Raw genomic sequence first — 22,853 nt, forward strand, 5'->3', positions numbered from 1 at the left:
TCTACAGTCCCCAATTAATCGTGCATTAGTTGTGAAGAGTATGTATTTAAGACACCAAATGCTTTGATAGGCAGTGAATGTTAAACAGTAGAAGGCAGAGTGGTAACTTGGAAAGAGCACCACATAAGGGTTAAAAAACCTGCCTTTGAAGTAGCTCCAGCTCTTATTCACTGTCTGACTTGGACAAGCCCCTTAACCAAACTCGGAGCCTCAAACCGTGAAGTGCATATCGCCTCTTGGGGTAGTTAGATGAGGACTGAATGAGCTCAGCTCTAAGGCACTATATCAATGTTGTTGTTTGCTGGACGGGCCAGTGTTATTCTTGTCATTTGCTCTTTGATTGGTCCTATAGTCCCTGTGCTAAAAATAGCATTTTCTTTTGTTTACTTGAAAACTCTTAATGATTTAAGATCGAGGTTAAGCCTTTGCTCCTCTGTGAAATCTTTCTTCCATGCCATCTCCCGGCAGAGTTTGTTCACACTTTGGGCATATGCCTCGCTGTATTTCATTTATCGGACACACCTGTTTCTAGCCAGGTCAGTTATTTCTCAACTGGAAGGCAGTATGCCCTGCCTAGGAAGGTACATCATAATCCTAGGGATGGGTGGAGTTGTGTGGGCTGGGGAAGGCGTGTGTACAGTGAAAATACAGAATTCATCCTCATTAGCAGAGAAGTCATGATGCTCCCAAGCAATGGCTTGCTGCCCGTGCACAGAAGCCAATACAAGACATTGGCTTTTGAGAAAAGAAAAAGCTTTATTGGCATGTCCACAGGCAAGGAGGCAAGGCTCAAATCTGTCTCCCCATTGAGGGTTTGGGGTGGAAGTTAATGGGTTAGGGTAGGAGGGGCAGGTTTCAATTGGAGGCCTTTAAGCACTGGATCTTCCTTAGACCCTTTGCTTCTGAAAGGATTCCCATGATTGAGTTCAGGCCCAGTCTCAGCTCTTTGGTTGGGGTAGGGGCAGGGGATGTGAAACTTTGGTTCCTGTTTTATTGGTCAGAATTCTCTCCTCTGCATGTGCTACGGCTGCAGGACATAGATTTGTTCTGTTGTTTTTGAAAAACCAACTCAGTATCTGGTTAGACACAGGATAAGACCAGTTTGAACTGGCTCTGAAGTTATAACAATATTTAATTTATTGCGGAATTCTAAATAACACTAAAAGAAGGTATTAGATATTTTATTTTTTAACTTGGACATGGGTTGTAAAAAGATTGGAAGTGATTAAGTATCTCATCCGCTGGGACTGCCTTATTTATCAATTTATTCCTCACATTTACCATGTTGTCCAGCATATACTATATGTACCCAATCAGTGTGGGATAGAAGAAAAAGGGAGTGTTTTCCTGAGAAAATTTTGGTTATAAAAACTATTTTAAATTGAGTTCCCCTCTTCTCTTTTTTTTTTTTTCTGCTTTCACTCCTTATTTTCCTTATTACTTAGAGAAGATGTATTTTTTTTTTTTATGGCTGATCAAAATTGAACGCAATTGAAGACTTTCCATAAAACCCCATGAAGATTTTGCAGTGGGCACTACATAGAAAATGTTTTTCCAATTTCTGCCCCATCTGGGGATTCGATTACTGTCTGAAGGAGCTGGAAGGGAAGGCAGCAGTGTTGTTATAGGTGTTGTCTCCCACTCTAGAGAACTGTTTGGAGAGCTGGTGGGTTCTCCAGTATACCCTCCCCTGCAGAGTGCTGATAAAGTGGGAGGCTCTTTACAGGCCGTTCCTGCTATTTTACTGCCAGGTGCCGATGATCCTGCAGCATGACTCTCTATCCAGCGTGCTCTGTGCCATATGTTGGTTCTCTTAGGATTATAAAATCAGTATTTTACATTCATTACGTTTTAGCCTGGCTTCTTGCTGGTAACATTGAGGGAGGCTTTTTCGTTTCACTAGTAACAAGTCTCCCACCTACATCTTGGTGAGATTCCTTCTGGTTAGGTTTCCTAGAGGAAGTGGATTTTCATCAAGAATATGAAAACCGTAACCCTGAGGTTTTTTTTCCTTCTGAACCTTGGGGCATTTCTTAACCTTTTGGCTTTGGGGTTTTAGCCACAGATTTCATTAAGAAGATATTTGGAGCAAGACCCAAAGCTCTTTCTCTCCCTTTCTCATAAAAACAGCTTCTTCCGTATTTCTCTCACGCTTTAGCAAAATCAAAGTTTTCTTCTACCTTTTAAGTGAGTTCATTAAAATATTTTCTATTTAGCCATTTGCTTTACAATATTTATTGGTCTCTACTCTGTGCAAGGCCCCTGGATATTTCCTGAATGGGCTACAAAGACGTCTGAGGTATAGATGGTTATGTGTCCAAAGAATTTATATTTTGAAAAAGGTACAAAATAGGTATGTAAGAATGAACTGGTAGATAGTAAAAAGAAAATGAGAAAAGGGCTACCTGAGAATGGATATCCCAGTTTGATTTTTGGTAAGAAAATTTCTGTTTGATGAAATTTCCAGGAAAAGTGTTCATCTATACTCTTTTCTTTTTTTCTCTCAGATAATGGCTCTGGATCTGGAGAAGGAGGTAAGTTTCAGGTACCTTGTGAAGGGCATTTGTTTTCTTTCACTTTGTAAAATAGCTTTATTGAGCTAAAATTCACATACCATGCAGTCTGCCCATTTAAAGTGTACAATTCAGTGGCTTTTGGTATGTTCACAGAGTTGTACATCACACAGTCAATTTTAGAACATTTTCATTATCCAGGAAAAACTCCCACCCTTAGCCATAACCCCCCGCCTCCCCTAGTCCCCCTCTCCCCCTTAGCCTGGCATCTTTGTTTCAGGCAGTTATTTTTTCACTAAAGATTTGTTGTTAGAGGAAGGGGAACTGTAGCTCCTGTTGAGCTGAGGTTGTTCCAGAGTGCCTCTCCTGGGATCACCCCCACAAGTGATTTTAGCTTGGACCAGGGTATTTGTAACTCTCTCCCACCCCATGCTTACACATTTTTACTCCCAAGGAATTTTCAGGGTATAGGTTTTCAAAAACTCTAGTGTGAGTTGTGCACAGCAAAGAGAAGACTTGCAGAAACAAACTCTGGTGAATCTAAAGTTTAATTTAAACCATTAAAATGTTCCTGTTTGGTTTTAATTTTATTGTGCAAATATATGAATTATTTCTGCTATAGAAAACTAATATTTGGGAACAGCCTATAACGAAGTTTACTCTAGGTGATCAGAATTAAGAGTGACTAATCTATCTCAGAGTTTAATGAAGCTGTGATTCTTAATGAGTATCCACTGTCTACAAAATAATGTTTGAGGTACTATGGGGATACACTAACAGAAAACTCACTGATAAGGGTCACACTTATACAGATGAAACAAATATAGTGTGATCCTTTCAGCACGATTTAACACCTTACTCCAGATTTACGCATTTCATAGAATCCTAAAATTTTACGTTTGGTAGGGATTTTAAGTCACCTAGAGAATAGAAGAACTGTCCTGAGGAAGAAGTTCAGGTATGACAGTTTCAGCTTAAAAAAAAAAAAGATGATTACAGCTGTTGAACAATAGAATTTGATTTAAATGGACATATTTAAGCAGAAACTTCATGATCATATGTGAAAGGTCAGGTCATAAGTTCCAGATCTTAGAGCTGGAAAGGATTTTAAGAGATCATGTGGTCTAGGCCATATGGTCAGACATTAATTAGGAAACTGTCCTCATTGTTATATTAAAGAAATGGAAGTTGATCACAGATATTGGATGTCTTGCCCTGTGGATGTAAACTGAATTGAGTTAGAAAGGCTGAGAGGTTTGCTCAGATTAATACACGAACATATGCGAGCTCCAGGTGACTGTGTGATTTCTAGATCTCATGATGTTTCTGGGCCTTAGATATACGTAGGATTATGGTCCTTGGAATCTGTTTGGGAGTGTTCATGAGAATCCGGGCTTAAAATATAGGCAGACACTAAAAATTGGAAGTTTTATCAAAAGGGCACCTTAGGTTTGGGTACTTTCCTTTTAATACCTTTTTACTGATTGATATGCCTTGAATAAGGTGTTTTTCCCCAAACCAGAATGGGAAATTCCTCGAGTAAAGAGTAAATTGGCCTCAAAATGAATCTCTCTGTCCAGTTTGAGATCATTAGGATAGGGTCCACTCAAATTGAGACCCACAAATACAGGGCTCCCTAAAATGTGGGATGTGAGCTGAATTGGGGTCTGGTGGTAGTTATTGTTTTTTTGAGATGAATCATGGGATTCCCACACACTTCTGCATTCTGGGTGTTTTTGGCTGTGCTAAGTGGCAACGCAGAAAAAGGGGCACATCCTTTGTAAAGAGATGCCCTTTCCTCTTGGAATTTGAGGATTTTTTTAAAAAACTCTGGAATTAGTTGTTATGTAGTTAGAAAGGCAATTTCAATAGAGTAATCACTGGACTAAAATTATTGCACATGTTTCCACCCCCCCTCTTAAATAATGTTATATGGTAATTCTTGTAAAGGGAACTAATTATTAAAACCTACTGTATTGCTCCTTTGTGCATCATTTAGCGGATTATTTTGCCAGCACCAATACTTGTTTTTCTCACAGAATATGTTGTACTCAGTATTGGCAACCTTCTTGGACTTTATCGTTGATAGATTTTAGAAGTAATTGTTTTTAAGAGCTTGGGTACCTTTCCCCCAGAAATAGAATATTTGCTTCTGAAATCTGAAGCATATCTGGGAAGGATCCTAAATCTTGGTTGAAAATTTAATTTTTCTTTTTAAACAGAAGAGGAAGGGTCAGGGGCAGAAGTTCACAGAAAACACTCCAAGTGTGGACCTTGCAAATATAAAGCTGAGTGTGATGAAGATGCAGAAAACGTTGGGTGAGTTGACTGAGGAAAAGGGATAAACTTATGTGGAGGGGTTTTTTTTTTTTGTTTTTAAATTATGTTACAGGAAGGTATCATTTAACCTGCTTCTTTATATTTTATGTGTGCCTTTTATTTTATTTTTCTGTTTAATGCTAGTCTATTGACTTCTCTCTTAAGTTGATATAATGCTATAGTTATTCAAGTCAGTTTAAATGTTATATTTTAGAATGGAAATGCATTTGTAATATTTTTTGGTTTTACCTCTGTCTTTTTTTTTTCATTGATAATTTTGTACCAAAGGCTAAAGCAGAAGTGCCCTTATTCTAAATTATCCTATTATACTTTCAACTAGTGTCAATACTAGTTTCTTCTTACCTTGAATTTTTACACAAAAATTTTTACGGATATTTTCATGTATTAAAAATTCCAAAACCGCTTCAAAATTTTAGATGATAGTAAGTAAATATTTTATATAAGTAAAATTTATGTGTAGAAATCCCAGTTGCACAGACTGACATTATATTGTTTTATTTTTTCACTCATGTTCAGCCTGGGTAGCATTGTCCAATTTTCCATTCGTTCCCTGTAAGAAGCGGTGTTGTTTGGTGGAGTAGTAACAATTAATCATCAACACAGTCATGTCTGTTTCTTCCTTTCATCAGGTTGCTGTTTATTCCCAGCCTCAACCTTCTTTTATTTCCCTGTGGTGCTTGCCTTTTTTATGGTTGATTCTAAAAGCCTTACTGCTGACTCCAGGACCTTAGAGCACAAATGGATCTTCCCTGCTTCAATTTACCCTTAGTGCATATTTTAAAATACTTATAGAGATTTACTCATTTTCTCTTACTCATGTGTATTTTTTTGCTGTGTATTTTTCAGTCCTGTGCCTTATTCAGCCTTAAATGCATATTCTAGCCTTTCACTGAGTAGTAGTAATATGCATTAATTAGCACTAATGCCCAAAGTGAGTTTTACAAGTCAGGATAACACCATTTTCGGCATTATATAATGTCAAAATCAGCTATTTGGATGGGACTTGGTAAAACTAATGTCTGATAATGTACTTGGAATGTATTTCAAAATAGGTGAGGATTGGCAAAAGACCAGTAAGTGCAGTAAAAAGTGAATTCACCAAAGCCCGAATTTGCTGTTTCTGCACGCTGCTCACTTGGATTGACGTGTCTATCCATTTCAATCTGAGTGGTTTGATTTGGAAGAACATGTTTTCCAAAGTAGGTATCAGTCCAAAGACAAGAGAGAAATGAGTAATATGGACTTGCAGAAAGAACAGATAATAGATGTTACACTCTCTTCTTCTCATTTTGTATTAATAATATGGCATGATGAAACACCATTGTGTGTGTGTGTGTGTGTGAGAGTGTGTGTGAGAGTGTGTGTGAGTGTGTGTGTGAGTGTGTGTGTGTGTGTGTGTGTGTACAGATTTAGTTCTTTTCGGTGTTTTTCCTCAGGACTGTTTTATAATAGTGTCCAGAGTCAAAATAGTTGTCCGTGATTGATTGGCTTGGTCTATTGATCTGTTTTTATTCCTTTGACAGTATCTCTCTTCAGTCCTATTTCGTACATTTTTTCTGCTCTCATTTTTCACCCCTAAATTGAAAGAGATCTTGGGCTTAGAAGTGGAACAGATTCCATCTAGTCTCAGCGGTGGCCCCAAATGTGACAGCCGCACGGTGACATACTCATCTTTCTATGAACACCTCCCCGTGATATAATGGGTAGTCTGTGCCCAATCAAGGCAACCCTGTTGTATGTACTGAATCAATTTTGTGTGTTCTATTTATTTGAGAACTTGCAACCACTGTTCCTGCAGATACAGACTCTCAGCGTAAGGAAGTGGGCACAGACTAGGGGAGGGCTTCCCAGCAATGAGCATGCAGACTCGGGAACCAACACACACTGGGACGGGCAGCTTTGTCCAGGCCGAGAGGTGATGTAATCACCGGGGAAAACATGAAGGAACAAATTGGTTCCTTTACCTACACAGTAAGTGATTAAGCGACAGTGGCTGTTCCTACCATGGAAGGAGACAAAAATAAATGTTAGGAGCATCTAATCTTTTAGTCTATAAAACATTTATTATTGATTGTGGTCGAGTTTAACCATTTATATGTATCTCAGTGATGACTGTGATTTTAAAAAATTCTACTTTTAAATGGGTCATGGTACCAAGAAAGATATATACAGTTTTTATAACTACTTCAAGGTCCCTTCTATATGCTTTTCATGAATAGTAACATTTGTCTGAAGGTAATTTTGACCCAACTATCTAGACCTTTTGGGTATAGAAAACTGAGATGCTGAAATATGGCATTAGCCAGCGTGCCTTGACTTTTATGTAAAAAACCTATTATTTATTAAGAAGGTGTTATATAATTTTTTATTAAAAGATAACATTTTATTTATTAAACACAAGGTCTGAGTTATAAACCACATATTCCTTTCATGACTTAATTATTATAAATTCTACCAGAATCAGAGAATGTTAAGGTTGAATAGGATCTTGAAATTTATTTTCTAATTTAATCCTCTCACTTTACAGATGAGAAAATTGAGGACTGAAGTCAGAGGGTTTTGTAGGGCGGATTCTCCTAAGTTCTAGAACAGTGTGTTTCTTACATCTACCTCCCTGTATTTGTCTGTTTTATTCCTAGAATGAAAGCTATTATCTTTTTCCTACTTCATAGACTGATGCTTAATGACTTTTTAAATGTTATACTTAAAAATATGTTTTTATTGATTTTTTTAGAGAGAGAGGGAGGAAGGGAGAAGGAAAGAGAAACATTGATGAGAGAGAATCATTGATTGGCTGCCTCTTATACACCCCCTACTGGGGATTGAGCCCGCAACCCTGGCATGTGGTGACCTCTGGGTTCCTAGGTCAATGCCAACTGCTGAGCTACACTAGCTGGGCTGCTTGATGACTTTTTAAAAATAATGCCCTCTTCTTCAGCCTGGTCCCAGCTATGAATACAGTATGTCCTTATCATCTCCTCGTCACTCTGAGTACTAGGTGCTTTAAAATTTTTGTTTAGTTTTTATCTAGACCACCATATGCCAGTTTATCGATTTGCTTATCAGTGAATTTTAGACGTTTTGACCACAGCTCCATTTACACTGTGACCCAGCACTGGTATACACATACACATGGTAATAATGCATATTAAGTAAAACAAAATTCTATGAAATATTACATGCAGTGCACTTTAATATTTCTATCCTATTTTCTTAACAATTGCTGGTAGTGATTCACTAAATTGACTTCATAATCCACTAGTGACTATGACCTTCAGTTTGAAAAATATTGCTCTATAACTATAATAGGTATGATATTTCATGTCATACTTTCAGATATGGGTATTCATTTCAAATATTTTATTCTTTCTCATTTTGAAATGTCTTTCCTGTCAGAAGAGTTGTTATATAACCTACCTGGTTTCCCAAGGGCAGCTAAACTCTTTCTCTTGCTTTAGAAAGCTTTTTCTCTTTATCTTGATCATAGTTTTTAAAAAATCTGGCATTTGGCAAGAGGGGATAAATGGTACCTTGTTGATTTTCTGGTGGTAAGAGAAGTGCTAATTTTTTAAATGGAAATTGATTTAAGTGTATTGTCATCTTAAACAGAGTGTACAGAACATATTTCAACAACATTAGTGTTTAGACGTTGTTACATAAATTATTTTTAGCTCTTTATGGTGGGTAGGGCAAGGAAGCATTATCCAGGCTTTACAGGTGAGGCTGAATTGCTTGTAGCTAAGCAGCAAAACCACTGTGCTGTGCATACACGTGTTTACCATACTGTTCTCAGGGGCCACTGGTGTTCTCAGTAACAGTTTGTTTCACCCCTATGCCTAAAAACCAATTCTGCTTTGTGTTTTGAGTTCTTATATAGTTTCTTTTTAAATATATCTTATTGATTTTTTACAGAGAGGAAAGGAGAGGGATAGATAGTTAGCAACATCGATCAGCTGCCTCCTGCACACCCCCCACTGGGGATGTGCCTGCAACCAAGGTACATGCCCTTGACTGGAATCAAACCTGGGACCCTTTAGTCCACAGGCTGACACTCTATCCACACAGCCAAAATGGTCAGGGCACTTATATAGTTTTTAAAAAATAATTTTTCTTCTCCAGTAGGACTCTTAGCTTCTAGGTCTGTCAGTGTGCCTTGCCAGTGGGCCTGACTGTAGATGGACCCAACTCTTTTTTTTTTTTAGATTAGAACCTTCTTCAACTTTATTTTATTATTTTTAAAAATATATTTTTACTGATTTCAGACAGGAAGGTGGGGGGGGGGGAGAGGGAGAGAGAGGGAGAGAGAGAGGGAGAGAGAGGGAGAGAGAGAGAGAGAGAGAGAGAGAGAGAGAGAGAGATATCAAGGCTGCCTCCCCAATGAGGATCAAGCCCACAACCCAGGCATGTGCCATGACCGGAAATTGAACCATGACCTCCTGGTTCATAGGTCCAAGCTGGCCAGGCAGCCCCAACTCTTAACTTGCTGCTTCACTTCTCTCACATAAGAAACAAAATGCATGTAGGAACTGTAGCCAATGTAAGAATAAATTCTAAATGTAAAATCAGAGTAAATAGGTCCTTGAGTGAAATGCAGAAACTTTACTCATTGCATGTATTTTATCTCTCTTGTCTGCTCGGTGGCTATTTTAAATTTTTATAGTTTGAACTAGAGGCCTGGTGCTCGTGTACTGGTGGGATCCCTCAGCCTGACCTGTGCCCTCTCACAATCCGGACCCCTCAGGGGATGTTGGACTGCCGGTTTTGGCCCCATCCCTGTGTGCGAAGCAGCAGGCGGCCGGGGAAGAGCCCGAGCTCGGGCCGGGCGCAGCACCGTTCCTGCGTTCCGCTCATCCCAACTCCGCTGCACCTGCTGCTGCCACCGTCATGGAGGCGGGAGAGGCGCGTGCCACTACAGCTGTGCTTGCCAGCCTTGAACCCTGCGTCTGGTGCCGTAGGTCAGCTGAGGGGTGCTCCCGCTGTGGGAGTGCACTGACCACCAGGGGGAAGCTCCTGCATTGAATGTTTGCCACCTGGGGGTCAGTGCATGTCATAGTGACCGGTTGACCGGTTGTTTGGTCATTTGGTTGCTTAGGCTTTTATATAGAGAGATAGATTATTTTTGCTTCTGAGAGGCTTCCTCCCGCCCCTTCTTCCTGAAGCACTGTCTCTCCAGTGGCATTATGGGCTCTGCATGGGTTTGTGATGGATATCCTCATTCATGCGTAGCTTTTGAATTGCTATGTATGCTGAGGAGGTTGAGCTTCCTAGAAATTCGACTCCCGCATGGGTGAGGTTTCAGTATCCCATTGTGACTTTTGTGAAATGTAGAGGATCGACTTTGTACTTAGGCTTAAAAGCTGAAGTACCTGTTTTACAGGAAGTTGTGTTTCTTAAACCACATATTCTTAGCAATCAAACCCCGTCTTTATCTAAACCGTGTTTCTAATCTGAAGTTATTGTTGCAAGATAGCCGTCAGCCGTTATCTGGACGGTGGGCCAGGTAATCATAGAACTCCTTCACATCAGTGTCTTTTAAATACCTGGCCTAAATCCCTGCCCACGACTGGTTTGCGCAATCTGTGGATTCATCAGGCATAATGTCGGTGCAGGTGAGTCATAAAAATCCTCAAATTATTTCTTTGAACTTGTCTGTGATGTGCTTTATGGAAATAGTTCCTGCTCTTCTGCCTCTTTGATGTCTGTCTCTTTGGAGAGGCTGTCTCCCTTTTTGCCCTTGAGTGATGGAAGAGCGCAGAGTTGCTCAGAGAATCATGGATGTGTGCAGCATGACCAGCAGCCTTGATAAGCAGTTCACCCACTGCTGGACATCGCTGTCAATTTTGGGTGCCATGTTCTGTTTTTGATGCAGAGTGCTGGTCAGTCTCACAATCTGATCGAGTCTCTGTCTGTCAGGAGGTGCAATGAAATCTTTTCCCTTGTTCACACACAGAGAGGAATGCTTTATATACATCTGTGTCTTCCATCATGCCCTCGTTTCTGGAAACCACATATGCTTCTTAAAAAAAGAAACAAAGAAGTAAATTTTCTGCCATTATCTACTCGTCTATTCTTAGTCCCTCCTAATCAAAGATAACTATAATTTTCATCATTGAACATTGCCTTACTCTGGATCCATGGAATAGTAGACTTTTAAAACTACTTACATTTAATAAATTCCTATGGTGGCCCCTTAGATTGTAACGGAAAAATAACTGTATGCTGCTCTTTTCCTCCTGATAATAGGAAATAAACACGACCAAACTTTACTTTATACTAAGTGTAAGTTGGATGTTAGCAATGACAGTCTCCTTTGTCCAGAAATAGTCCCTGGAGCTCTCCACAGCTGCAGGAAAGGTTTCCTTTGAGAGGCTGGCTTTTAAGATGCAGAACACCATATCCCCATGACCTCTTGCTCTGTTTTCCAAATGCTGTTCCCTTTGATACTACTTTGCCTCTGTTATTCTTTTGTCTGGAGTCCCATCCCCATTTTTTCTGCTTGTTTCTCCTCTTCCTTCCAGACGTGGATGGAGCATGACGTGGGTCCGAATCAGCACCTCTTCTTGGAAGCCTCCCTTGCCCTGTCCCCCAGGCCCTGTGAGTTAGGTGACTGTATTCAGTGCTCCTCCTCGGTCTTGAGACACAACCTCTGGATAGCAGTTACTATCCTGCTGGGAACACTGGCAGATTGTGGGCTCCCTGAGGACAGGGGCTTTGTCTTGCTGATTTCTCTACTGGATGAATTTGCCAGGAGGTTGGGTACCTTAGGGGCCCTCCATAGGTCTTTAGTGAACACATGGCAGTTCACACTAGGGCTTCATTATGCTCCACACAGGGTTGTTTGGAGGATTTACTAAAACGTGTGAAAGAGGCTAGTCTTGTGCTGAGTCTGTCACAGGTTGCATTAGGTGTTTGTTAAGTCTGAATAACTTCACATGAATTATTTTAAGCCATTGTTTTCTCACCTGCTAAAATAAACTTACCCTGTTGAGAAGGAATGGCACTTTCTATGTAGAGTAAGGAGAAAGGAAGGGGAAGGGTAGATATTTTTCAATAATAATAAAACCTTTCAGATGTGCATAGTATTTGATGACTTCAAAGGACTTTTCCCAAAAGCTTATTTGATCCTTTCACCAGTGTTATGAGGTATTATCCCTATTGTAGAGGCGAGGAGTTGTGACTTGCCAGCATCATAGAGCTAACTCATAGAAGTCATTGAAGCATTTCTTTATGTATGCCTTCATGAAATTCACAATGTTAGGAATTCAAAAACTTGAAGAGACCTTACGCTAACAGGTCTGTTTTCCCAGCCTCCCAGTTGTCTGTGCTAGAGGCAGTCACTGCAACCTGTTTCTAATTTAATCTCCCAGAGATTTTATACATGTACAAGCAAATATGTACGTCTTCTCTTTCTTTTCTTTTTTCAAGCTGATGACAGTAGACTATATGCTTTATTTAAAACTTTTATTGTAAAATCTACATTGCATACAGACGTGTTTAAAATACAAAAGTTAAGGAATACTACACCTGTTAACACCTTGTGTACAAAATCGAACATTGCCGAATTACCAGCGTGAAGCATTAACTCAGCCATGGAAAAGCAAGGGCAGTATGGCCACTGGCACATGAACGCTTGCTGAAGGTACATGGAATAGTCTTTGGGTCGGAGCTGGCTTTCAACTTCCTGGACAGTTTACAAGATTCCCTTCTTAGGAAGTCGGTGGGCAAGACCATGAGGGAGTCATGGGAACATAGGGCTCTGTATAGTTGAGACACCTGTCAGGATCCCAGCGTCACCAGGGATGGATGACTGGCAGAAACGCCTTCAGAGAGTGGGCTGTTGTGTGTTTTCTACTTCTAATCTCACCATGGCCGACTTCCAGGTCTTGGGAGTATTGGTTAAATGAGCGCGCTCATTTGGTTCATGGAGGGGAGTCTAGGAACTTCATCACTACACGATCAAGACAAGTTAAATACAGATCAGACTCTGGACCAGGGTTACCTGGGCATCCTGTCCTCTGGCTAAAAAGAGGACCCAGTGGCCTTAGGCGTCTTGGTAATGGCAGCCAGCCACACGACTGTCTACAGAGCTACAGAGGGAAAGTATTTCAGTGTGGACTGGCTGCCCTTTCCATCATGTATGTAGTTGTCTTCTCAGGGTCTTCCTTTAATGAATGTCTTTTCCAACAACAATCAGTTCTCCAATTCTGTACAAACTGGATGTCCTATAATTAATTTCATTTCAGTTCTGACACTCTCCACTTGGAGTTTGCATAGACCCTTCAGGTGAAGGGCTTAGACCCACGAGACTGTCTCCACTTTAGACAGTAGTCACAAATGAGGCCTCTTGCACTTCTGCCCAGCATACTATTAATTTGGAGACCTCCCCTACATTCGATAATTTGCCAAAATGACTCAAATGATTATCGGAACTCAGGAAAGAGCTATGAGTCATCTCCTTAGCATACAAGAGACTCTGCTATCACTGAGAAAGAATGTTTAGGAGCCCTGAGCCAGGAACAGGGGACGAAGACAAAATATAATTTTTGTTATACCACAAGTATCATCCTATAAATTCCTTTATGTCACCCCTATATAGGATACTCTGAGGTTGGGGTTTTTTTTTTTTTTGGTAATTTTTGCCTTTAACTTCTTGGTTTTACTCTCTCATTTTAGTATATCCTTCTGTAGCTTCTTGAGAAAGGGTACAAGATATTTGAAAATATTTTTCACCTACAGCTAATACTGTAACTCAGCAAGTGCATGATTCTAGCTGGGAGGTCATTTTCCCTCAGAATTGTGGAAGCATTGTTCTATTGTCTTCTAGCACCCGGTGTTGCTGTTGAAGTCCGAAGCCATTCCGATTCCTGACCCTTTGTGTATGATTTGTTTTCTCTCTCAGACCATCTTCTTTTGGTCCCCAGTGTCAAGAAATTTCACAACCTTATGCCCTTTCCTAGAAACTTAGTGACTTTGGACTTGTGAAATCTTCCAGTTTATTCTTTGATGATTTTCTTGCATCTCTTTTTTATTTCTGGTACTTCTGTTATTTGGATGTTGGACAGCCTAGATTAGTCCTTTCTCTTTTCTCTCCTATTTTCTATTTTTTTTATTTTTTATTTTTTTACCGAGAGGAAGGGAGAGAGATAGAGAGCCAGAAACATCGATGAGAGAAACATCAATCAGCTGCCTCCTGCACACCTCCTACTGGGGAGGTGCCAGCAACCAAGGTACATGCCCTTGACTGGAATCGAACCCGGGACCTTTCAGTCCACAGGCCGACGCTCTACCCACTGAGCCAAACCAGTCAGGGCTCCTATTTTCTATTTAAAAATACTTTTGCTGTGCTTCCAGTACTTTTTTGAGCTTTTTGTTTCTGCTATAATTTTTTAATTTCCCAAAGCTCATTTTTGTTCTCCTGGTGCACCTTTTGTATAACATCCTGTTCTTGCTTTATGATTACAGTATCTTTTTTATGCCTGTGCATTATTAGTTGGTATTCTATCTGCTGTAAGGATGAGATTTTCTCTTATTCATTTTTATTCAATGAGTTATAATCTGTACTTTGTTTAAGGTTATATGGCTTTATAAGATAAAGTGGGGAGTGTTCTTTCTAGTCTCTGGATGGCTTTGTGTAATAATAGAATTATCTCTTTCTTCTGGATTTGATGCTGTCCTTACAGGATTTTTCTAAAAAAACAACTGATTTAATTTCTTTAATGATTATAGTATCATTTAGCTTCTATTTCTTTTTTGGTAAAATTTGATAGTTAATGTTTTTAAAGTTATTAATTTCACTTGTTTTCAAACTTGCTAACATAGTCATTTATAATAACTTTTAATATTTTAATCCATAATTCCCATTGAGTCTATCATCTTTTTTATTCCTAATATTTTTTTCTCTTTCTTTTTTTCCCCATCCTGCTTTATCAATTTGAAAGTCTATTCAAAGGACCAACCTTTGGCTGTATGGATCTTCTCCATTGTAACTTTGCTTTTTCTGCTAAGATATATATCTATAGTTCTATATTTGTATTTATATATTCATAACTATATCATCTATATTTCCCCTGTTTTTGTTTTCATTGGATTTACTTCAGTACTAATTTTCTAACTTCTTACATGGATTTAATTTTTAGCCATGCTTTTAGAATTGGAGGAAAAACTTGAAGGAAGTGAAGGACTGAGCCAGGTGGGATATTTGAGGGAAAAGTATTTCAGGGAAAGGGAAAGCCCTGGGGTAGGAGTGTCCTTAGTGTGTTTGAGAGAAAAGCGAGGCCAGTTTAGTGACAATATTTTTCATGACATAAATGTGAAAATAGCTATGTACTTACCTCCTTTCATTTGTCAGTTTTATGCTGAGATACATGTTTTATGTAACAGCTATCTATGTTACATATAATTAGTTCATTTATGATCTTAGACTTTTTAACTTCCTTCATGTTCAGTTTTTCTATTCATAATTGGTTGTAGTCAGGATTAAATGAGGCACATGTGACTATACCCTCCCGGTAGGTGCAGAGTAAAGGGTTGTTAAATGTTTTGAATTTGTCATATTTACTAACGTGATTTCTTTCCACTTCACTGCACACTCCTGTGCTTTGGGCATCCTGCCCTCTGCTGCTGTTGCCCGTCCGCAAACACCTGCAATTGCTGTAATCAGTTGTATCAGTGGCCCCTGGAGTCTAATATTTTCCTCCTCTGCTCGTTGTCTCACTGAGCTGGATTCTCCTTGAGCTGGTAATTTCATTTTCTCTCCTTGTGTGCCATTGAAAGCAGCAGCGATGGTTTGTTCTCACAGCTCCTGGTCTTCCATGCAGTGGTGCCATCCCATTGAGGGGGCCGTCTGCCAGACACTGGGCCAAGGCAGGTCCTGATTGAGCGGCAGTGCCCACAGCTGAGTCACTTGTTTCTGGGCTGGAATGGTATCTTGCCTTTGTTGATGAGCCTTTTCACAATCCTGAAACAGTTCTGTAACGCTTTCTTCCATGGGCCACCATTTCTGTTTTACTGCCATCCCAATTTTGTCCTAAACCTGGGTCAACAAAGGTTTTCAATAAAGGGCCAGATGGTGAATATTACATACTTTGCAGGCCACATGTGGTCTCTGTTACATGCCCCCCCCCCCTTTAAAAATATAAAAGCCATTTTGACTGAAGTTAGTAAATATTCTTCTTATGAATTTTTAATTGTTTTCTGGTGCCTTAATTTTAAAATTGTGATATAGAGCATTTATTCAAAAGTGGGTGAATATTTACACGTTTGGTTTAACTCGCAAAAATGAAACAAACTTTTGTGAATGCTATCTCCCAAGCCAGAAATATAATATTATTAATACTTCAGAGCTGCCCCCCACAAATCCCTCTCTAATTGCATCTTTCTCCCACCAAGAAGTTAGAAATTGAGTAATGGAACAAATCCAGTGAAAACAAAACCTGCTATACTGCATCTTGTGGAAATTGTGTCTTTGCTTACTTTATAGTATTACCACATGTGATAGATCTAATAATAATATATTATTTGGCTTTTGATTGATTTTGAATTTTGTATAACTGGAATCATACTACATGTACCTTCTTTTGCTCAACATTATGTTTTTGGGATCCATTCATGTTAATGTATACAACAGTAGTTCATTCATTTTCGCTGCTTATTGAATTCATTTGTTGGACTATACCACATCCTTTTACAGTCTATTTTACTGTTGGTGGACATCTGGATTGTTTCTGGTATTTGTTCTCATGAATAATGCTGCTGTGAACATTCTCACTCAATTCTCCTGGTGCACATGTGTGAGAGATAGTCCTAATAGGAAGTTGTTGGGCTTTTGCACGTCTAGCTTTTCACAGTAATGCCTGGTTTCCAAAGTGGTTGTACCAGTAAGCTCTCCCCCCAGCAGAGGAAGAGAATTCCCTTTGCTCCTCATCCTTGTCAACAGTCGGTATTGTTCTTGTTCTCAGTTTTTGCCTTTTTAATGAATGGGATAGTATCTGTTTCATTGTGGTTTTAATTGCATTTTCCTGATTATTGAACAGTTGAACATCTTTTCACATATATTTTTCCTATAAGCTTCTTCTATCATTCCTACTTATTTCTATTTATTTTCTATTTATCGCTTTGCCCACTTCTTACCCATTAAGTTATATATCTTTTTTAAAAGTAGATTTTTGTTTATATATTCTAGATACTGATTATTTGTTTTGTTATTCAGCTGTATATTTATATTTTTGTTCTCTTTATGGGACATTCTTCATTTCAAAGTTAAATTTATTGGTCTCTTATTGGTCTAGGTCTTCTGTAACTTTGCCTTTTAAATATAGGTCGTTAATTCACCAGGGATAAGGAAATCTTCAAGCATATAGAAAAGGAGAAAAAAAAGTAGAGCATAACCCCTTCTCATATGTCCATCACTCAGCTTCAAAAAGTCCAGTTTTCTTTCATCTATTTTTACCTCCCCACATTTTGCGGGAGCGGAGGGAGGGAAGTAGTTTAAAGAAAACCCCCAGCATCATGTCTTTCACCTGTAGATATTTTAGTTTTACTGATGTCTGCTTGATATATGACTATAGAGAGAGGCATATTAAGATCTACTATGGTGGATTTGGCTATTTCTCATTGTGGTTTTATCAATTTTTGCTCTATAGATTTTGAGGTTATTTTAAAATGTTTAGAATTATTATATCTTCCTGGTGAATGAAATTTTTTATTATTATGAAGGGACCGTCTTTCTTTCTCATGATCCTTTTTGCTCTGCAGTCTCTTTCATCTGATATTAGAGACCCATACAGGTTTCTTCCATTCCAGGTGTCCTTTTATTTTCAACTTTTTGTATCATTAAATTTTTTCCAACTTTTTTTTTGTGGTAAAATACACATAACATAAAATTCACCGTCTTAACTACTTTAAGTGTATAGTTTAGTGGTATTAATACATTCATAATGTTGTGCTACTTTATCACTATCTACCTCCAAAACTCTTTTCATCTTGTAAAACTGAAACTCTACCTATTAAAAAATAACTCACCATTGACTCTAGCCCATGGCAACTACCCATATCATTACATTTTAACATTTATCTTATAAGCAACATAGAGCTGGCTTTTGTGTTTTTATTTGGCTTATCTTGGTTTTATCGCAGACAAATTTAGTTCACATAAATAAATTATAAGTACTGATATATTTTGATTTTTTTCTATCTTATTTTGTTATTTGACCTTTCCTTGCCTTTGTTTCTTCATTCTTGCCTTCTTTGGATTTTTTTCTCTATTAGTTTCATGTTATGGGTGTCCCTTATTTTAGTGGTAATCTTGGTAATTTTAACATGCATATTCATCTTATCACAATCTAAAGTTCATCAATATCTCTGTTCTTAAACACTATAATTTCAGTCCTGCCCAATTTGCCTGCTATCATTATAATGTATTTAATTTCCTGTTTAAAATAAACCAGTAACCATACAGAACATTGTTGTTGTCCTATATAATCGGTATTTTGTTAACATTACCTACACTAGAGGCCCGGTGCACAAAAATTAGTGCACTGGGTGGGGGGGAACCCTCAGCCAGGCCTGCCCCCTTTCACAGTCCGGGAGCCCTCAGGGGATACCTACTGAGCTCTCCATGGGGAGTGGGCCTAAACTGCAGTCTGGCCTCCCTCTGTGGGAGGTGACCAAGCTGATCAGAGGAAGACACCGCCCCCATCACCCTGCTGCTGCTGCCACTGCCGGCTGTGGCGGCTGTCTGAGCCCATGGCTGTCATGAGCCCATGGGCTGCCTGAGCCCATGGCTACTGTGAGCTCTGGGCTTCGCAGCTGCCTGAGCCCATGGCTGCCTGAGCCCTGGGCCTCGCAGCCGCCGTGGCTTTGTCCAGATGGACGTCCACCCTAATTAGCATATTACCCTTTTATTAGTATAGATATTTATACTTTTGTTCTTCATTTGTGTTTGCATTTCAGTTTTTCCTTATAGGATCATTTTACTACTGCCTTTAGGATATCTTTTACTAATAGCAGGTGGCAAACTCTCTAGGTTTTTAATTTTTCCAAATTATTTTAATTTACCCTCATACATGGAAGATATTGCTGTATATAGAATTCTATTCTGTCTCAGAACATTGTAGATATTATTTCACAGTATTTTGGGTATAAATATAAATCTGTCTTCAGTATTGCTTTTGAAGGCACTTGTCCCTCTTGCTTCTTTGAAGGTAGTCTTTCTGGCTGCTTTAAAAATTTTTGTTATAAAATTTCATTGTGATATTTCGGTGTCTATATTCCTTTTTAATAAACCTGTTTGGAATTTATTTGGCTTTTTGGATAGTTAGATCTTTTTCTAGTCTTCGGAAGTTGGATGGAAAATTGTTGAGCATATTGATGTTGCCTCTTTTGTTTAACTCCTGGAACTCCATTCACATTTTTTTAGGTCTTGTGACTCTGTTATCCACATCTCTTAATCTTTCCTATGTTCTGTCTTTGACTCTGTGCTGTGATCTGGGTAACTTCCTCTGACCTGTCTTCCAGTTTACTGATTCACTTTTACATGATCTAATCTGCTGTTAATTCTGACTGCTAAATTTTTTGTTTCTACTAATAATATTTATTACAAGTTTCTGTCTGGGCCTTTAAAAATAGGCTTGCTCTGCTCATGGTGTTTTAATTCCTTGTTTGTTGTGTATATGTGAGTGAGTGGGAGCGAGCTGCATATTTCTCTCAGAACTGTATCTTGGGAAATGTTTGAAGTCCAGGATAATGAAGTTGGGTTTCTCCAGAGGAGATTGCATTTGCTTCTGTCAGTTGCTTAGGGCCCCTTGTACTCTTTGGCTTTTATAATAAATTCTAGGTTTGAGGTTTTTTTTAGAACACCCATGTGGTGTTTTAAGTTATAATTACCCATGTGAGGGCTGGATTGTGGTTTTAAATTCTCAGGGGGGATGTTTTTCTTCCCTCTCTTCAATGCTTTGGCTCAGGGCAGCACTCCCCTCTGCCCCTTTAAACAGTCCCCTTGGAATATGGCAACTCATTTTTAGTTTACCCTCACACAGTGGGTTGTAGCTTTTTGAGGTACCAGCTCTTCTAGGGTCTTCAGATTCCTTGCCACAAGTAGGTCAGTATTCCTTGCCTCCTCTTCCCAGAAGCCACAAGGCCATTAGTAATTGGATTTACCCAGTTTGGCCAATACCTTCAAGCGGAACATTAGCTTTAGCAAACTCAGTTGACCTTTCTGTTTCTGTCTTCATTTAACTTTTGTCCTGCATATTCTTTGCTTTCTTGCCAACTTATGAATGTATTTAAGAGAATGATTAAAAATATTTTACCCAGGATTTTTTATTGTTTTCAGCAGGAGAGTTAGTCCAGACCCCTTGTCCACCATGTTGCTGCAAACTGGTGTCCCTGAATTTTAAATGTTCATATTCCCATCTAGGTTTTACTGTTCTTGTGAGGAGTGACCATGCCTTGGACTCCCTTTGCCTTCTCTGTAGTGAAGTCTTGGTGTTCATTGGACACTAAGTTATACAGGTAGATGTACTGATTTTGAGGACTTCCATTTTATGTTTTATATCTATTATTTATTTTTAAAAATTGATGTTTATTTTCTTTCTTTTAAAATATGTTTATTGATTTTAGAGAGAGAAGAAAGGAGAGAGAGAAAAAAAAACATTGACGTGAGAGAGAAACATCGCTTGGCTGCCTCCTGCACGCCCCCTACTGGGGATCAAGCCTGCAACCTGGGCATGTGCCCTGACTGGGAATCGAACCAGCTACCTTTTGGTGCACGGACGACCCTTCACCAACTGAGCCACACGACCAGGGCTATATCTATTTCTTTTAAAAACTGTCTCAGTTACTTGGTGAGGTAGGTATACTATTATTACTTCTTTTTTTACAGACCAGTAAACTAAGATTTGGAGGAAGAATCTGGACACAGATCTGGTAATTACTTAGGCTAGGATTTAGACTCATGACTTTTGAGTTATAATTCTGTGTCCTTTCTAGGATACCGTGTTGCTTTCCAATGGATGTTGATGACAGTTGACATCTCCTGCTTATTGTATCTAGATATGAAAATTCTAGAGCAGGGGTCCTCAAACTACGGCCCGCGGGCCACATGCAAATACAAATATTGTATTTGTTCCCATTTTGTTTTTTTACTTCAAAATAAGATATGTGCAGTGTGCATAGGAATTTGTTCATAGTTTTGTTTTAAACTATAGTCTGGCCCTCCAACGGTCTGAGGGACAATGAACTGGCCCCTGTTTAAAAAGTTTGAGGACCCCTGTTCTAGAGAAACCATTGGAATATTAATTTTGGGGTGAGATTATCTCTAAATTCTTGCCTGAAAGAAATTATTAGCTGAGGATTCACTTGGCTTAAACCAGTCTGGGACTTAAAACAACATGTTGATGTTTGCTACAGAAAGCAGAGACACAGAGGTTCTCTTCTTTGAGGTTGCAGCCTCGTGAAATACATTTGTTATAAAATATACCTAGGAGGTAATTTTTGTCTTTTCCTACAGGTGTGTATGTAATATAGACTGCAGTGGATACAGTTTTAACCCCGTGTGTGCTTCTGATGGGAGTTCCTATAACAATCCTTGTTTTGTTCGAGAGGCATCTTGTATAAAGCAAGAACAGATTGACATAAGGCATCTCGGTCATTGCACAGGTAAAATTCATGCTACTTATCCAGAGTCCTTTCTTTAATTTGTATGTCTTTTATCTTATTTGTACACTTTGATAGTGTTCCAAATTTGTAAAATGAGAACTCGATGCTTTATTTTCTTTTTTTATATTTTTGAATTTCTTTATCCTATTACTATTTTAGATTTTTTTTCTCATTTATTTGTATCTTCTGAAAACTCAAACCATGCTTTTTGATTATTTAGTTATGAAGTGGACTTTAACATGGATTTCTAGATACGTTCATACTTCTTAAAGGTTGTCTTAAATTTATAATGATTATAGCTGTTTAAGAATTAATCAATTTACTAGTATCTTAATTATAGTAAAACTGTAAATATTGCCATATTTTCTTCGTCTTTTTCTCTAAAGCATAATAGTTTACTTTGTTTCCACATTCTTTCTGTAATTTTCTTTGGCCCTACATATTATGTACTATCAGAACTTATGGTGTGAAGTTATAGAATGTAAGGAAAAATAATTACCTTCAGTAAAAATTCTTTTTGCCCTTTTTGCTTTTTGTCATAGTTTAGAACATGATCCCAACTAAGAATGAATTTTTGTTTTCCATCCCTAATAGAGTTACTCAGGCATTGAAGACAGATGTTTTCAAACCTTCTTTCCTCAGTAAGGTGCACAAGGGCTAGGATAATGTATTATTTCCTAGTAACATGCAAGGGCCAGGCACATGCTCATGGACTAGCATTGTACACTGTGATTGCTTATTAGGTCTAACCACTCTCCTCTACCTCCTTCCTTTTTTAAAAAAAAATTTTTTTATTGATTTCAGAGAGGAAGAGAGAGGGAGAGAGAAATAGAAACATCAGTAAGAGAGAGAATCATTGATCAGCTGCCTCCTGCACGCCCCCTACTGGGGATCGAGCCCCCAACCCAGGCATATGCCCTTGACCGGAATCGAACCTGGGACCCTTCAGTCCGCAGGCCGACGCTCTATCTATTGAGCCAAACCGGCCAGGGGCTCCTTCCTTTTTTGGACTTATTAAAGGGATATGTTTTTAACTGATCTAAGGGGAAAAGATTGTAAGCCAAAATTTGGTACTTTATATTGGTAACAAATTATTTGTGTAATACTGCAAAACTATGTGCAATACTTCTGGTCTAAGCTACCAAATGATACCCAAGAAACTCATCTGAGGATTTCAAGGGGGGCATGGCAGAGGAAACCATTTGCTGATAGATAGGTAGATAGTCCACTTAGCTTTGATCTCAAGAAAGTAGTTTGGTTTGTCTTTCTGTCATGTGGTGGCATTTAGAGTCTAGGTTGAAAGAAGAGCTTGGAGAAAATATCTTTTTTTCTCCCAGAAGAACT

The 22,853-nt window shown here is 38.8% G+C and overlaps 1 protein-coding gene across 1 annotated transcript in view; it reads left to right on the forward strand.

Annotated features, from left to right (window-relative positions):
* The window catches only part of TMEFF1 (transmembrane protein with EGF like and two follistatin like domains 1), a 74,121-nt gene that overhangs the window by 31,832 nt on the left and 19,436 nt on the right, over window positions 1-22,853 (forward strand). The window contains exons 4-6 of the mRNA XM_059657479.1: window positions 2,508-2,534; window positions 4,736-4,832; window positions 21,361-21,509. Of these exons, the coding sequence (XP_059513462.1) occupies window positions 2,508-2,534; window positions 4,736-4,832; window positions 21,361-21,509 (273 nt within the window). The remainder of the gene's footprint in view (window positions 1-2,507; window positions 2,535-4,735; window positions 4,833-21,360; window positions 21,510-22,853) is intronic.

This window comes from Myotis daubentonii, chromosome 11 (assembly GCF_963259705.1).
Source record: "Myotis daubentonii chromosome 11, mMyoDau2.1, whole genome shotgun sequence".
Classification (NCBI taxonomy): domain Eukaryota; kingdom Metazoa; phylum Chordata; class Mammalia; order Chiroptera; family Vespertilionidae; genus Myotis; species Myotis daubentonii.